The sequence below is a fragment of the Salminus brasiliensis genome, chromosome 9, assembly GCF_030463535.1.
Source record: "Salminus brasiliensis chromosome 9, fSalBra1.hap2, whole genome shotgun sequence".
Lineage (NCBI taxonomy): Eukaryota > Metazoa > Chordata > Actinopteri > Characiformes > Bryconidae > Salminus > Salminus brasiliensis.
Window position 1 is genome coordinate 35,968,757 of NC_132886.1, and position 17,401 is coordinate 35,986,157.

The 17,401-nt window shown below is 45.2% G+C and overlaps 1 protein-coding gene across 2 annotated transcripts in view; it reads left to right on the forward strand.

The window, feature by feature from the left end:
- carmil3 (capping protein regulator and myosin 1 linker 3) overlaps positions 1–17,401 on the forward strand; it is a 113,127-nt gene that overhangs the window by 41,218 nt on the left and 54,508 nt on the right. For both annotated transcript variants that reach the window (XM_072688291.1, XM_072688290.1), the window contains exons 9-16: positions 1,952–2,027; positions 3,887–3,975; positions 5,031–5,125; positions 6,366–6,452; positions 11,425–11,534; positions 13,144–13,221; positions 13,363–13,439; positions 17,142–17,246. In XM_072688291.1, the coding sequence (XP_072544392.1) occupies positions 1,952–2,027; positions 3,887–3,975; positions 5,031–5,125; positions 6,366–6,452; positions 11,425–11,534; positions 13,144–13,221; positions 13,363–13,439; positions 17,142–17,246 (717 nt within the window). The remainder of the gene's footprint in view (positions 1–1,951; positions 2,028–3,886; positions 3,976–5,030; positions 5,126–6,365; positions 6,453–11,424; positions 11,535–13,143; positions 13,222–13,362; positions 13,440–17,141; positions 17,247–17,401) is intronic.

A 17,401-nucleotide genomic window follows, 5' to 3' on the forward strand; every position in this document is an offset into this window, starting at 1 on the left:
TCAGTGACCCAGTCGCAGATTCACCGGTTGTTCTTCCTTGGAGCACTTTTGGTACTGACCACTGCATATTGGGAAGACCTGTCTGATGTTTCGGAGGCCCAGTCATCTAGCCATCACGGCCTTACCTAGTCTTCCAAGAACCGACTGTTCACTTGCTGCCTGACATGTAGATCAGGTGCCACTTGAACCAGATAATCAATGTTATCCACCTCATCTGGCAGATCAGTATATTATGAACCTACAAGGAGGTAATCTACTACCTTCTAATGAAGTAGGCTGAAAGCGCTTGTAGGTAAGCAGTGCGGAGTTATGACGTTGGGACTGGGATGCTGGTTCCCAGCTGGTTTGTTGTAGCTGTCCAGCGAATCTCGGTGAATCTCGGTTAGATATACTGCGGTTCTACGTTGTTAACTTCTGTGAACTCTGTGACGATATATACAAGCTCTTATTACGCCCAATAAGTGTCTCTGCTGACTTCCTGTCTGGTAGGAGTAGTGGCATCACTCGCGGCAGTATCCTCTTCCATCCGGCCAATCGGTGTCAAGTTCTCCCTGCCGCCTCTGTCTCTGGAACAGGAGGGGGTTTGCTGATGCCAGGCAGAATCTGCACCATCGCTTCCTGCCGAGTCATTTTCATGCAGCTTCAGCCCTGCAGAAATAGCCCCTGTTCTTGACACCTTAGCCACAGAAACTGCATCTCAGGGCAGGAAAAAGGAAGTCCTGTCTATTCTTAGCCTGTGATATCTGTGAGGTAGTATTATTTAGTATTATAAACATATAAACATGCTCTGTTTCTGAACTTCCAATAGCACTTCTTTCATTTGCTTCATTTATTGTCTATCAAATCTAGATTTTCTCGTTGTCAGTTTCCTTTTCTCCGCAGGAGCTTCTTGATCGGCCGCATATCCTTTCAGGCCCACAGTGAATCTGATGGGAACAGTTTGGGTGGTCTACCAGGTCTTGCGCGATTGTTGAGGTTGTTCCGAGAACAGTTTTATTTTTTCAGTAATAGCTTCTTGATCAGCTGCAGATCCTTTCAGGACAGTTGGGTGGTCCACCAGGTTTTGCATGCTTTTTAGAAGTCCCATTTCTCTGAAATTTTTATTATTTAGCTATTTCCCACGTCCTTCGCATTACCTTTCACCTTCATCTGTGCAAGTGGGTTATCTTCTACCGAATCTCCCCCAAAAAAATCGCAATTCTCAGTCAACCGCATTCATAATAGGTGAGTTTCAGATCACGGAACCTCGTTGTGGTGCAGGTATGACGTCTACCCACCACTTCCAGGTTGAGAGTATGTTCACCGCCCCAAAATATCCAACCAAGAAGCTTTCTGAAACTGACCGGCCACTGATGAAGTGCTGGAAGAATGACTTACACAAACCTACGGGCATAAAGTGTGGACACTCCATTGTTATGCTCTGGGAGATCCACCAATGGAGGGAGCGCTTTCCTTTAATACAGAAAACCCTCATCATTGTGAAACGATGAAGTCCCAAATGAAAGAGAGCATAGCCATAAGCTTTGCTCTAATAAAGGGCATACACCCCCACCCCCACCCCCACCCTCCTCATTCTAAGGGAGAATGGACAGTTTTGCTAGAGCTCCATTTTTTTTTCATAGATTGAAAGGGTTTTAGGCCCATGGCCAGAATTAAAAGCCATATCATAGACAACACTGCGCTGAGTACTGCACTAGCCTAGCGTCAGCTTCCCCATCGATCTTCTCTTCCTCCCTTAGCTTCCCTCTCAGGGAGTATTTCCTGCTGAATGTGTCATTTCTTTCTTCTTGTCCCTCTCCGATTGTACCGCTTTAATGCAGCTTCAGTTGGGAAGACGGGAAAAGCTGCGCTCTTTAAACGATCACGGAAAGTTGTCTGAAGGGACTCAAATAGTTTCAAAGCTCTGATTGTGTTTTCTTTTCTTCCCCCTGCCCTGTTTTTTTCCCCGCAGGGATCTCGCCGTCATCGTGGCGTCCATGGCGTACAACACATGGTTCACCAAGCTCTACTGCAAAGACCTGCGCCTGGTAAATATTCGACTTTGCCTTTTAGCACGTGGCGCATTTCGATTTGACCCAGTTTGCTGGGATCTGCTGTCGTTATTGATTAGTTTGTGCTGGTTTCATAACACTTCACAGCGGCTCTGCATATATCCAAAGTGGGGCGACCTTGAGTTTTGTCCCTTTAGACATTCACAAGACAAGCTGGTGGGTCAAACCAAGGCATTTGAAAGAACACCCCCCCCCCCCCCCCCCCCGCCAGTTTGTTTAGTTAAACCACTAAAGTTTAGGCATTAATTATGCATTTAATATTTTTATGCACTAGTGTTATGCCCAAGAAAGTACTAGAAATGGCCCGGGAGCACTGAAACATATTAAGAATGCGACAATGGAATGAATATGGATGATTTCCCAAATTGTAGGCTTTCCAAACCCCGCCTCACTCCCTCACTACCCTGCTTTAAATTCTGGGGAGCGATAATTAAACACAAAAAAAACAAGGTCTCATTGTAACACTATTAACCAGACACTGTACTATAGCTGGCACTTTCATTATTCAGAAACTCAGGCTTAATTTCCAGGGGGGGGGGTTGCAACCTTTCCAATGTATCTTACTCTACCATAAAACCCCAGTGATAAATTATTTATTAGATAACGCTAATTTGTTTATTATTTATTTGGACCTTCCAGTGGGTCCAAAGGTTTATCGCATGCTTCTATAGCTTAAGAATAAGGCAACTCATTTGCATTGTAGTCATTGTAGTTATGGAATAATAAGCCTGTAGGGGTGTAATATAGCTGGGTTTAATTAATAAATGCTACTGTAAACACATTTATCATTATTACAAACAATGACATTGTATAATTTTTTAATATTACTGATTATTTCATGTGCGTATCTAAAGCTTACAGGGCTGTGGTGGGATCTCACCACAGAAAAGAGCCTATTCCAAAGCAGATACATCATGTTTATTAGTGATGGGGGCGATCCAGATCCAGCCATATTTGATTTGATTGAAATTGTTTTGCGTCCTTAAAAACAAGACGTTATAGCCCTGCCGGCAGCAGTTCGCACATATTCAGTAGGTACAGAAAAACATAAAAACACACCATAATATCTGAACCTTTTTAAAAATATCAAAGCTCCATAATGTCAGTGTCACTACAATGCTGAGAATGACCCACCACCCAAATACTACCTTCCTGCTCTGTGGAGGTCCTGTGGGGTCCTGACTACTGAAGAGGCTAACGAAGTATGCAGGAAACCAGGGGGACTACAGTCTGGAATTACAGATCTACAGAGTGCTCCTATATGGGAAGTGGAGCTAATAATAATGGGCAGAGTTCTTTCCAAACCAGGGGTGATCATAATATGGACCTGTTTATCTGACAGAAAAATCAGTGCTAGATTTTATCCAGGGTTATTTTGTGCACCACTCTGCAATTGAGGCCCAGTTTTTGGGGTTTTTTTCGGTTCAGCTTTAGACTAATCTGGTTCTCTTTTTGCCATTCTCTCTGAATTCCTGCCGTGTTAGTATTCCCTCTGAGTCCCGCTGATTATGTAGGCAGCCTCTGTTCCATTGTTCAGTCTTGGAATCGTATTGAAAAGAAGGGTTTAGGTATGCACCCTGAATGTGTGTATGTACTGAATGCCCCCTTAAGGATAGGGCCGTCAAAGCCCTTAAACCCTAAAGGGCACATTTGTAGCTGCAAAGCTTACGTTAGTTGTAGAAATAATTAGAACAGGGGTCAAAAAAGTTGATTCGAGTGAGTGAATGCTGGTCAAGGGGAGGCCAAGACTGCGGATAGGTCATCGGAAATGTCCCACAGAGATAGTAATACAAAAACCTGTGTGTGTGTGCTTGTGTGTTTGTGTGTGTATTCAGGGCTCAGAGGTAGTGGAGCAAGTCCTTCACACAATCAGCAAGTCCAGCAGCCTGGAAGACCTAACTCTGGAGAATGCGGGCCTAAAAGCGTAAGTTTTTATGGGGGGGGGGGTTATTGGGGGGTGATCTGAGCTACTTTGACAAGGGACAAATTGTGACGGCTAGACGGCTGGGTCAGAAAACCTTCTCCAAACATCAGGCAGGTCTTTTTTGTGGGGTGTTCCTGGTATGCAGATGCTACGGCCTACCAAAGGTGGTCCAAGAAAGGACAACCTGTGAACCAGGGACAATCATGGGAGTCATAGGAAGCTAAGCCTCGTTGATTCTCTTGGAGACATCACCTCTCAACTTACAGGACTTACAGGATCTGCTGTTAATGCCTTGGTGCCAGATACCACAGGACACCTGTAGAAAACCTTCTTCCCTGGACAGCAGAGACAGTTACTCCAACAAAAGCAGGATAATGTTGGATGAACTCCCCAGGTCATCCCAAAAATATTGGATGGAGCACCAACTATCATTCGAGAGAACGCAGTTCTTCTGTTTGAATGCTGGGGGGCTTTATACCCCTCTAGCCCACACCTGGCATTAGACATGGCGCCAATAGGTTCATGTTTATCTGCTCCAGAGAGTCATATTCTGTTGCCAGTACTTATGTGCAAGGACTAAACAAGCTGTGTGCGTGCATTTGCACACCTGTGTCTGAGTAAAGTAACCGAATGCATTTATTGAAAGTGGTGTCCACAAACATTTGGACATATTGTGCATGATCAGCCTCCTTGCGCGCAGTGACTCGTCCTCTGTCGTGTGCCGCCGTACATTGAGGGAAAGACACAAAGCTAAAGTTAGCCTTCTGCTACATCTGGTAACAGCCGTTATCTGCTGTGCCATTTAAGGCGGAATGGGAAATTCTAATTAGAATGATGCACCTTTTAAAATTCACAGCATCTTATCCATCTTTTCCTCATCCTGTCCGCTCCCTCCATGTCCTGTTTATCTTCTTGCTCTTTTCCGTTCATTTTCTTTTCTTGTTTATCTCACCCACCCCTGCCTTACGCTCTCCTTCGTCTTCCTCCTCTGTCTCCACACGCTTTCATCTGTCACCTGTCAACTTCAACTCATTTCCGTTTTCCTTTTCTTTCAGAGATTTCCCTCAGAAAATGGCGACGGCCCTGGCCGACAACCCGGCGTCCGTGCTGCACTCCCTCAACCTGGCCCACAACACACTGGACAATCAAGGTGAGGCAGAGGCTGTGTGTGTGTGTGTGTGTGTGTGCTTGTGTGGCTCTGTTTGACTGTAGTCCAGCCCTCCCCATCTCTTGGCACTGTGTTGCATTCTAGGGATTTGCATAGAATAACACAGGCAGGAATAGGTCTGTGAAAATGTAGGAAGGTCATCTAGGTTTAGGTTTATCAGAAATGAATCAAGACCACTAAAAGAACGAGCGGGTCCCTCACATTCAGCACAAAAAGCCCCTTTTTGATGACCACCCTCCTTTGAGCGTGCTGCCGTGCTAGCGGCAGTTTGAAAAGACGCATTGGGTTGGGTTGGGTTAGCACATGCTAGTCTGTACCCTTACTGGTGGCACTGTGTGATGAGGTCCTGGTTACTGGGTTGGAACTGGAAATGACTGAAAAAATCACTGGGTAGACAATGGGTAGTAATAAACTGGCCCGTCACTCACAGTAACATAACATAACATAGATGGGAGCAGCCGTGGCCTAAAGGTTAGAGGAGGTTGTTGGTTCGATGCCCTGGTCCAGCAGGAACATCCTTCATGGCTGAGATGCCCTGTGCACTTGAGAAAGGCACGTAACCTACAGTTGCTCAGTTGAGAGGTGACTTCCCACCACTCCCACCACTGTGAGTGAGTGTGTGTGTGTGTTTGTGTGTGTGTGTTCACCACCATGGATTTAATGCAGAGGTTGATTTGCCTTGTACTGTTGTGCAATGGCTGCATTGTGAGTGTGTTTATGGTATGAGATTCCTAATGTTGTAATGTATGTGGGTCAAAGCTTTCTTTGAGCTGGTGGTAGAATGTATGGCTTGTTTGATGGAGTATGCAGTGTATTTGTGGATGTGTGTGTATGTGGGGGGGAGGGGTGGAGTATATGCAGTCTTGTCTGTGTGTGTGTCTGTGTGTGTGTTTGTCCTCTGCTGTTTTTTCTCGGGCGACCAGGGTCAACATTTTAATGTATGCCACACTCAGTCATGTCTGACACATGTCTCTTTCTATCACATCAGAGATTGGGAGTGTGTGTGTATGTGTGTGTATATACATGCACAAGCTTGTGTGTGTGTGTGTTCCTACATTTCTATTCAAAGACTACAAAAGTGCCAGAGCATCCCTTTTTTTCTGGGTATGCAAGTTAGCATGCTGTGTGTAGGTCACAGGCATTTCTAACAGCATTTGTGTGTGTGTGTGTGTGTGTGTGTGTGTGTGTGTGTGCGTGCGTGTATGTCTGTCTTTTTCTGCAGGAGTGTCAAATCTCATCCAGCAGGTGTGTCGGCTCAGCAAAGGCCTCCGTCTGCTCAACCTCGCCAAAACCTCGCTCTCCTCGAAGGGTGTGTGCTACACTGGTGTCTCCTCAGGGAGCCAGCACCCCCTGCTGGCCATGCAAACCCCCCTCACTTGCACCTCCAGAAGATACACCCACTGTCCACTTCATCAGAAACATCTAGTTTGTACTTCAGTCTTTAAAAAAAATTGGTGCTAAAATGGGTTCTTTGAGGAATGCCGTTCTGGGTTCCACTAAGATACATTTTTGTAAAAGAAATGTGGAGGGAGGCCCGGGTGGTCCAGTGGACTAAGGCGCTGTCATTGTTATTAGAGGGTCGCTGGTTCGTATCCCGATCACGCTGCTAGCCATTGGCAGCCGGGGCCTTACTCTAGTGCGGCGCTGGATGTCACTGGTGTCTGCTAGCTGGTGCGCCAGAGCCGGGTATACAGCACCTCCCTCCAGGCACCTGGTGCAGTTGCACTGGTGTGTTGGTCTCGCCCTCACAAGTGTCGGGGGTGTTGCATGTGATGGGGGAGGGGGAGAATATGTACGGATTGGGTAATCGGCAATCTAAATTGGGGAGAAAATGGGTTAAAAATCTGAAATAAATATAAAAATAAATAAATAAAGAGATGTGAGTGCAAATAACCTTTTAACGATTTAAGCCCTTAGACCCTATCTCTATGTTCACACTTTACTCTTGTAAGTACATTTATTGTCATGATTAACATCAGTTTCATTGGCCCTACAACAAAACCTTGTTGGACTCCACAACATATACTAAAGCAAACGGTTACCAAATAACTCACAATAGTTTTGCATTAGAATTAATAACTGCTATTTAATAATAAGCCTAAAGGTTATGTTACGGCATTGCTCTAAGCACCTATTGTAGCTCCTTTGTTTTAATAGTGTTCCACTCACTGGCCACTTGATGAGCTCCACCTACCTTCTAGGGCCATTATATTACAGCCTGTCAGTCCCCCACTACCCCCTACTGACCCTTTTGGTCAGGATTGGCTGCTGACCAGATATTATGGTAATGGTTTCTTTTACAGTCCCTTAAAGCATCAATGTGTAGCATTTGTACCTTAAAATAACAGCTTCTGAATCGAATTATGATGCCCCACCTACTTGTAACAGGAAGAATAGTATCACTGTTGTTGCTGCTCTGGGCTCGTAACTTTGGAGAAGTGGCGAGGAGAACGTTCCATACAAAGCCAAATGCTTCTTTCACTTTCAGTGACGGTTCTGATAGATCTCTCAGTCCAGGAAAATGAGCACTCTAGTGGTGGTTTAAATTTTTCATAGAGTTGCTTTAAGTTCCATATATGTTCACCAGGTCCACATGAGGCACAAACTACTCAGTACTGGATGATTATTTTGGGCATCATGATGGTTCCAAGGTAGTCCAGCTAAATTACACTGAAATACCCAACAGGTTTAATATACTAGCAACAAACTCACACTAAGTTACACTTTGCCACGTCATTAGGCAGTAAAGTCCATTTTAAATATGTGTGTTTGTCTTGGACTGCCGTTGTATCCCATAATAACTGTATTATAATGTACTAAAGTGTAATAAAAAAGTACTATATAGCATTAACTAATAGCATGTGACTGTCCTCTGAAAATTCCTCAGATGCAGATTTACAAGCCTACTTACAACCCTGTTCATTTACCTCAGAATCCTTTCATGGTGTAGCGTAGCTTTGGTTTTAGCACTGTAACAAGAACATTGGATGCAAATAGTGCTGCCGTCCTCTCTGGGCCCTCTCTGTGTTCGGCCTGTTGTGCAGTTTGCTAGCTGAAGATTTTGTAGTATGGTCTAGTAGAGTTAGCTTTTAGCCTGGCACCTGCTCACTTCGCTGGTATCCCTGTAGCAGTGCCTCCCCTGGTTGGCTCTTTTTCAATTAGTGCTTTACCCTTTCAGCTGGTAGTAGCTTAGCCTTTTTAGCCTTGCTTCCATATTTCACTAGTAGCTGGTGCGTTTAGCCTCGAAGGTCTGGTTTTGCTTGCGGGCTGGGTGTGTGTTTTTTCAGCCCTGTTTTGGTTAGGCTTGGTTAGGATTTTCTTTGAGGTTCACGAGTTGTCACTTCCATGTACTGAACTCTTTTAGGGCAGTATCTGTCCCTAGCGGTCATTAAAAAGTTTTTTTACCACCCTGGTACTTTAACCTCAGTAACAGCCAATAAAAACGGTCATCTTAATGAGATTGTCAAAATTATGACAAACAACAGGTAAACAAACACTTTTAACATGCACCTTATGAATCTGTCCCATGAGCGTCCACACACTTGTTTTAATGAGTGTATTCAGCAATTCTAAGGTGCATGCTTTGCTGACACTAGCGTTCAGTTTGTGCAGTCTCCATAGAAAAGCATTTAGTAAGGTCACCATGCCCAGCCACAAGCATCAGAATAAAGCCCCCCCAGCATTGTGGAACTGCATTTCTCTGGAGTATGGAGCTCCAATCAGTACCTTTAGGATGAGTTGATAAGAGGTTTGTGATCCAGAACTAATCATCCAACATCAGTACCGGACCTCATATGCTCTTGTGGCTGGGCTGAATGCTATCATGTTCCACCATCTAGTGGAAAACCTTACTCCAACAAAGGTGAGCAAAGCCCTTGATTTCAGAGGAAATTCTGGACATGTACTGTAGAACCCGTGGAATCCTGTGTAGGACAATTAAGTGTGTCTTGGTGTCCCAAATTAGTTAGGTGGTGCTGTAGAGCTTGAGTGGTGGATCTTTCCCAACACAGCAGGATCACCGACATGGTAATGGCACTACATGGCTGTACTGTGTGTCCTTCTGGTTTGAGTGTAAAACATCTGGCAAAGAATGGGTCTGGGTTCAGAACTGACCATTAATGAAGAGAATGGCTCCTGGAGACCATTAGCAGTCTTTAAGGGAACGCCAGCCAGGTCATTAAGTGTCCAGTGAGTGGACATCTAGCTCTATATGTAGACTCTTAAAAATAAAGGTGCCCCAAGTGGTTCCTGAACAAGGCCATAGAAGAACCACTTTTGTATCCAGGCTGACCAGACCATGTTTGTCCTAGAGATGTGGAAGTGCGAAGGAAGTGCAGGTTCTTTAAAAGACCTTTAAAAGGTTCTTCACTTACTCACCAGCTTGAAAAACATGGTTCCTTAAGGAAATAGTGGTTCTTCAGTTGAACCCTTTAAGCACCATTATTTTGTCCAGTGATGTCCTTTACCTAGATTTAGCATCAGCAGTGGAGAAGACTGCTGGTGCCAGTTTCACATGAATTCAGAGCAGTTCAGAAAAATCTGGCATGTTTTTCGCCGACCCGGGGTTCCCGTATCCTGGTGTGCCCAGTCGAATACGCAATGCGGCGTAGATTTCCAGCTCAAGTTAAAGGATGAATCAATCGGCTGTGCCCTCGCTGCAATTTCCAGTGTAACCCAACACCGGCAGTGAGATCCAGTCATTTGATTAGCCCTAACGTTATTCTGTGCGAGTCGTTCACTTGATTAAGGGGACGTGTGACAGGACTGCTTCCCTCAGTGGAAGACGAACAGACACGAGGCGAAACAAATGCTAATGTTAGGCTAAATGCCAGAAGCACCACGGACATGAATGACGAGCTAAAACTCAGCACTCCCAAATGCCACAAGCAAACCCGGCCGTTTCTAAGGGCAGGGAGAAAGATGTACTTGCAGGGAAAAGTACATTAGTTGGGCGTTTGGCGGGTGGGGGGGTGGAAGAACAGTGTGTATGTGTGTGTGTGTGGTGAAATGGCCTTGTTAGCTGCATTTGATGAGGCATGTTCTTTGAGGCTGTGGCACGCTGCCATCGGAGCAGATCGCTAGCAGGGCTGTCTCCGAATGTGGGCCAATGAAGGGTGACTCGCGGTGTGGCTGTCTTGTACTTGTGTTAGAACGTATGAAAGTGGATCATTTTCTCCGTAATTACAAGGCCTTTGCTTTCAGCTAACAATATGATTAGCTGGTTAGCTAATTAGGTAATCGCAAGTAGGGTTAACTAGCTGACTAGCTTGTTGCAATCATTAGATTACAGATGTAATAATAATAGGCTGCTTACAGGACAACACATTTAACAGCAAATTTGACCACTGTAGGGGGGTTTAGTTAGGGGAAAAGGAAAACTTTAGCTTAGAGTTAGCTCAGGGCCTCGCTATAAACACGACGCAGCTTCAACAAATGGCTCAGAGAGCAGCTGGTAAAGAGTGCGTTAGTTAATCTGTCAGAAGAGGAGGATTTAAACTCGTCACTCATCCAGAAAATATTGGTCTGTTTTCTGCCGCTTTTGTCCGTGCTGCTAAAACCACCCGGTCTGGTTGTAGTTGTGGAACGACAAAGATATTTAACTCTATTATTTCCATTTTTAACTCCATTATCTCCATTACCTCCCATCCCGTCTTTACTCCTAAATTACGCCTGGTTAGAAACCTGAATATGGTGGAAATGCTCTACCAAATATTCTTCCAGCGAGAGAACCACGCTCCTTTCTTTGGTTATAAACCAGCTCTGAATGGTACATTAAGAACCGAGGAGGAGGCTGATGCTAATGCTCACACACACTATTTTTACTGCTGTTAACTAGTGTTCATTAGCAAATCTCACCTAAGTTTTGGGGCTGTATTGTTTATAAAGACACAAAAATTGGATCGGATCAGATCGGCTGACAGTCAGCATTATGATCAGATCAGGGCTAAAAAAAAACATCCCTAATAGAAAATCGTATTCTGGTTATAAATCCATAACCAGACCCCAACAAATGTACCTACTACTTACACTACTGTCAGTTTTTGATGAGTCTGCTCCTTCCTATTTGTCCAGTTGTGTGTAGATTGAGCCCTAAAGACACTGTTCGGTGCTTATGCGTCTGCTGTGAAGCCACTATGTCGGTAGCCTCCAAAAAAAGCCACCTGATGCTATTCCCTGAGGCACTGTAGACTAGTAGAAGGTCCAAAATAGTCAGTACCTGAAACAGGCATCTGCAAAAGTGGAGGTACTGCCTTGTTCATTATCCCTTCTTGTGTCCTCAGGTGTGACATCTCTGTCTCAGGCATTGTGCTCCAGCGATGACTACTCCAACTCTCTGCTGCATTTGGACTTGAGCAAAAACCCTGGCATCCTGTCAGGAGAGGACTCCACGGTCAGAAAGTGCACACACACAGACTACTGTTATGCATTGCAAACCATATATAGTTCAGGTGTAATGCTTTACACTGTCTCTCACTGTCTTTCACATATAGTTGTGCTCAGAAGGTCACAAACACTCATCATGGACATGGGTGTCATGCCAGAATTGAGCTTTCAATCATTTCTTTGAACTGTTCAACAGAGGGTCAAAATTATACAAACACTGATTATTGGCCAAGGCCAAGGTCTCTTAACTTCCTGTTAGTGATCATGATTGGCTACAGCTGGTAGCTTCTCACTGCCCACATAAAAAAATTGCTCTCATTGGACTGACCAACACACAGTGCACTGATAGTCCTAGGATGATTGTAGATTTACATGTCACAAATGTCTATTGCAGTCATTTCTTGTTTTTCTTTTTATATTAAATTAAATTTAATACAAATTTTATACCCAGTTTTCCTCCCTAGTTTTAGATGAGCCAATTACCCAACTCACTTATTAGTACTCTCCCACAATCACATGTAATGTTCCTGACACTGGGAGGATGAGGACTGACCCATACACAACCAGCCACCGCCTCTTTTCGAACTGATGTAACATCACCGGGTAGCCAACTCACTCAGGGGAAAGCACTGGGTACCCAACTCTGATGCTGTCACACTAAAGTGCCCTCTACCCACCTGGAGTGAGCAAAGCCAATTGTGCTCCCCCATCTGTGGCTGCTGATGGCAGGCAGCACGACCTGGGATTCGAACCAGCAATCCTAGTCTTAGTCCACTGGAGCCAGGGATTTGTAGTTGCTTTCCCAAGGTCTGAAAGACAAACCCAAGCTGTCATCTTCAACTGAGAAGAAATTAGTTTGGATGGTCAGGAACAACCCAAGAACCACAGTGTCACAGGCCTGCCATGAACTGGGAGCTGCTGGAAATCTTCCCTTACAGTCTACATTCAAGAAAGTTAGACATCACCATGGACTGAGAGACTGCCATCCACATCCACACCTTAAAGCTCGACTGAAGTTTGCAGCCTTCTGGAAGAGTATTATATTTGGATTAAACAAATATTTAGAGGAGGAAAGGTGAGGTTTTCAACCCCAACAACCCAGTTAGCCAACTGTTAAGCATGGTGGTGGTAGTGTCATGCTCTAGGGTTGCTCTGCTGGAACAGTGCACAAAGTGGACGGAATAATGAGGAAGGAGAAGAATTCCACAGAACTCTGCGGCGCAATCTCAGTTGACACTTGGGTGCTCCAATAGGTCAATGATCCCAAACACATTATGAGGTGGTTGTGGAATGGATAAAGTAGGCTGACGTTAGTTAGCTTTTGGAAAGGCTGACCTTAAATATGTGGACTGAGCTTATAAGTTTGGTCCATGCCAGGAAACCAACCCATTTAATTGAACTCTGAAGGTCCAATTATGCATAGAAATGCAGTCAAATTCTGCCAGAAGCTTGAAGCGTCTGGTCCAGGTTCAGCCCCCATTAGCTGAGCTGTGTGTATATTTTTGACCTAGTGTTGATTTTTAATAAAGATTTATGTTGTAACTCATTGGACTGCACCTGTACACACACACACACTTGCATGTCCTGACTATGTAAATTGTCTCTTGTATCTGTAGAACTTGTACCTGTTCCTGGCTCAGCCCAACTGCTTGGTGCATTTGGACCTGTCAGGCACCGACTGTGCAGTGGACTCAGTAAGTTTCATTGTCTCGAATCCACTTGAACTACCTGCGTGGGCCGGTGCATCACGCCGGCCTTGATTGCTGACTGACCCAAGCTCCTGGCCTGTCAGTTCCAGCCTTGATGGGATTGTGTTCTCTTCTCTTTTCCTTCAGTTGTTTGGGGCTCTGCTCCGAGGATGCTGTGCGGACCTGTCCTATTTGAACCTCTCGAAGAACTCCTTTTCTCACAGGTGAGCTTAATTCCGGTGCGCTTCAAAGAGTGACGGTGCTGACCTGGGATTAGTCGCGGCTTTTGTGCGCTGGTAAATCCGCTCCGGCTCACTTTTCCCACTTTTGGTTGGCACAGTCCCAGCAGTGACAAGGGTGGTAATTAGCTGCTAATAGACGGCCTTTATTATGACGATTGGCCTGTGACTCTCATTAACACTGATGGTTGAATTCAGTAAAACTAATCAATAAGCTCCCACAGCGCCCCCCCCCCCTTTTTTAAATGCACATGGGGGAATGAGATTATTTGGCCGTGAACTAGACAGACAAGAACAGATATCTGACACTGCGTAATTTTGAGATAACGACAACTTTTTAAAATACTGTGGTATTCTGTAATACTATTATTCCACCGGACCCTAACCCACAGTATTCAGTTCTTGTTTGAGGATTTTCACTCATTCTTCCTTGCAACAGGCTTCTAATTCTGTGAGATTCTTGGGCCTTCTTGCATGTACTGCTCTTTTAAGGTCTACGCACAGACTGTGGGACTGTGAGAACCATGACATCCTTTACCTTGCACTTTCTGTGGTAGTCCAAAAATGATTTGGAGGTTTGTTTAGGATAGGGGTGCAACGACTAATCCAGTTAGTCAACTAAAATCGACTATTAAAATGAAATTTAATAGTTGATTAGTTGGCGACGTCATTACACACTGTAACGTCAGACACACAGGAATTGCCAAAGTTTAACCGCAACATCTGGACGCAGAGCTGTAGTGAAAAATAAGATGTTGGCTTGGTGCGACAGTACTGGACCAGAATGTAGCTGCTGCATCATTTGGATCTGCACTTCATGGGACCCGTTCAGATTGAGTCGATTGAGATCAGTATACACTATTCAATTACACTCAGACACAAACATGTTTGATATACTGAGTCTGCTCACCTAACACACTACTCGACACTCTCTCCAACTGTCGATTCCAACTGACAAACAAATCTTCAGACAACCAACCAGCCCAGACTCAGACAGACTGATAAATCGGGCTAAAATCGGGATAACAATCGCGTAGTGTAACCCTGGCTTAAAGACCAGCAGCCTATCTGGGACTCCCGGCCATGGATGGCTGTGGCATCACTGGCAATCATAGGGTCAACAGTTAGGCGGCTGCGCCACCTGGGAGCAGCCCAAAAAAACAATCCTCCATCACTTTCTTTCACGATCAGACGCCCATGGTCTGGTTGTGTGTTTGTGTTTTTGGTGAGTGGGAGCCGTTTGTACGCACATCGGAGAGAGCTTCAGGCTGGAGCAGAGCAAAAGCACAATGATGTATATCTGCCCTCCCTATGAAGCTCCCTCCAGAAACCACAACTGCAATAGCATCCGTAACTGCATTACGAGAAATCCTATGAAAAATGAGAGTCATTTTAGCAGGACTTACTGCTCATTTCCCCAGTCGATCCATCCCTCTCTCTCTCTCTCGCTCTCTCTTGCTCTCTCGCACTCTCTCTTCGCCTGAATCACGATTTGTAAAGCGTTTTGCTGCTAATGGGTTTTGAATTTGCAGGGGGGCGGAGCACGAGGGGGGGGGGGTGGTGGAAGAGGATGAATTTGGAAATGATTGGGTACGTTAATATTGAACTCCCGCTGTACCCCATCTGTGACGACCAAGGGCCCGTTCCTCCATCTCACATCTGCCCACACGAACACCCACACGCGCGAATGCAAAAGCAGAACCCCAGGCATATAAGCACAGGCTAAAAGTGCCATGCATACACACGTGTTGTCAGCTGGTTTCGCGCGAACGTGCGTGTATAATGTGTTCGTGAGTCATGAGGTACGGTGCAGCGAAGCTGCTTCAGCCGATAAGAGGGAAAAGGCTCATGAATGATAAAGGGGAGCGTTGACATGTAGGCCGCAGTCGCGTCGTACACGCCAGCACTGTCGCGCGCTGTTATTGGAATGCTATTCGAAGTGGGACTTGTGCAAAGTCTTGTAAAGCATGAAGAAATTATCATGTTCTGGTGGGGCTTAACATGAACACGGTTTCTACCCTTTTGTCTATCCAATAATGTACAGCTCTGTGCTAAAGTTTGGGCACCCTTGTGCTGCGTGGTTCTTTATTTGAAAGGTGCCACAGGATGCATTTAAGCGTATTTAAGCTACTGTTTGATGTATAAGGCTCATTCAGCAATTGCAGGTACATTTCAAGTATGGAAAGATTGGACTTATTGTTATTGTCCAACTGTTTAAACCATTTAAACCATTATCTGAGATGACATTTTTCACCACTGGGTGCTTTGACTTTATAAGCTCACCCTAAACTAGATTCTAGCACGCACTCGTTTTCTCCCGAAATTTGGTTCGCCAATTACCCGTGTCGTACATATTCTCCACCCTGCTAGTGACATTGAGAGGGTGAAAGCCGACACATGCCTCCTCCTGCATCACAGTACGACCAATCACAGTCAGGGGGAGGTCTAAAAACCAGTATGATTGCTAGTAAGACTAATCACAGTCAGGAGAAGTTTTTTAAAACCAATAAGGTGGCTAGTAGGACCGTTCGCAGTCATAAGAAGTTCTCAAACCCAGTAAGATGGCTAATAGGACCAATCACAGTCAGGGGTTGTTCTCAAAACCAATAAGGTGGCTGGTAGGGCAACTCTCAGGAGGCATCAGGTGCAACAGATCACATGTAGCAAAGCATAGTTTTTAACACTGATAAATACACTGTAATTATTCTCAAGTCTTACCTGATAGTGTTGCTGTCCTCTCATTGTGTCCTCTCAGCGCAATTGCTGTTAGCAAGCTGAAGAGACTGTAGCCAGGTTAGCTTTTAGCCTTGCCATCACTCGCTTCACAAAGTTTGGCTTCCTCGAGTCATACCACTTATAAAATTAGGCTGGAACGTTTCCTTCCAATGTGTGTTCAGCTCCATTGTGGTTCAGCTGAGGCAGTACAGTTTGTTTTCAAGGGAGCGGACGCTGGAGAGAAGAATTTGAAAAAGCCACTCAGCTAGCGTTAGCTTTTAATCTAGCATGGATACTTGCTCACTTCCCTGAGTTTAAGCTCCCCTTCTGCAGGAACTAGCACAGGAAAACCACAGTCACAGGGCCTGGTTTGCGTGGCAACAGCCTCACGCAAGCTCCGTAGTTCCCTCTAGCGATTGAAGAAGGAACTGCAGCCTTCAGTGTGACCCAGAAGCCTTGCAGAGAGCTGCTGTAATCCCTATATAATATAATATAATATAATCTGATAGAGAAATAAGAAATGGCTAATTACAGAAATATGGGCCGATCGTCGATATTTGGACTGAAAATCGGCCGATACGATACATAGCTGATCTTTTTGCACTCAACTGAGTGCAGTGATACTTTTCTTTAAGCTAGTGTGAACAGTGTAAATCTCCAAAAAGATGCCTCTTCCTCACAAGCCAGAGAATGGTCTTTTGAGCTCAGATCCGCTGGCCAGTGCTGCGGTTTTTCATCTGGCTATAGTGGTCATACATTATGGAATATGTTTATTGCAGAAGCATCAAGGTAACATGAAAGGCCTTTGAACTGCACTGCCTCCCAGAAGAAAGCATTAATCAGAGTTATTAGATAAGGATGAAAGGGCTTGGCTGACTTTCTTCCTCTCCTGCTGTCTCTTCCCCCCTCTCTCTCTCTCTCTCTCTCTCTCTTTTCTCTCCCCTTCCTTCTGTCCCTGCCTCTCTCCATCAGGAAAGTGAGAGAAACTCTTCCCACCTTCCGTCAGTTCTTCAGCTCAGCGTTCAGCCTCACCCACCTCAACTTGTCCTCCATGAAGATGCCACCGGACGTGCTCAGGTGAGTCAACGCTGCTTGCGCTACGATGAGCTCTCTGCCTCGGACTGTGTCGACTCCCAAGTCATGCATCACAGAGTTGAAGTGAATCCTTCAACCAAAACTGAGCTACTAAAAAGCGAGAGCAAGCAGGAGGGCAGACGTGGCATGGCGCTGCT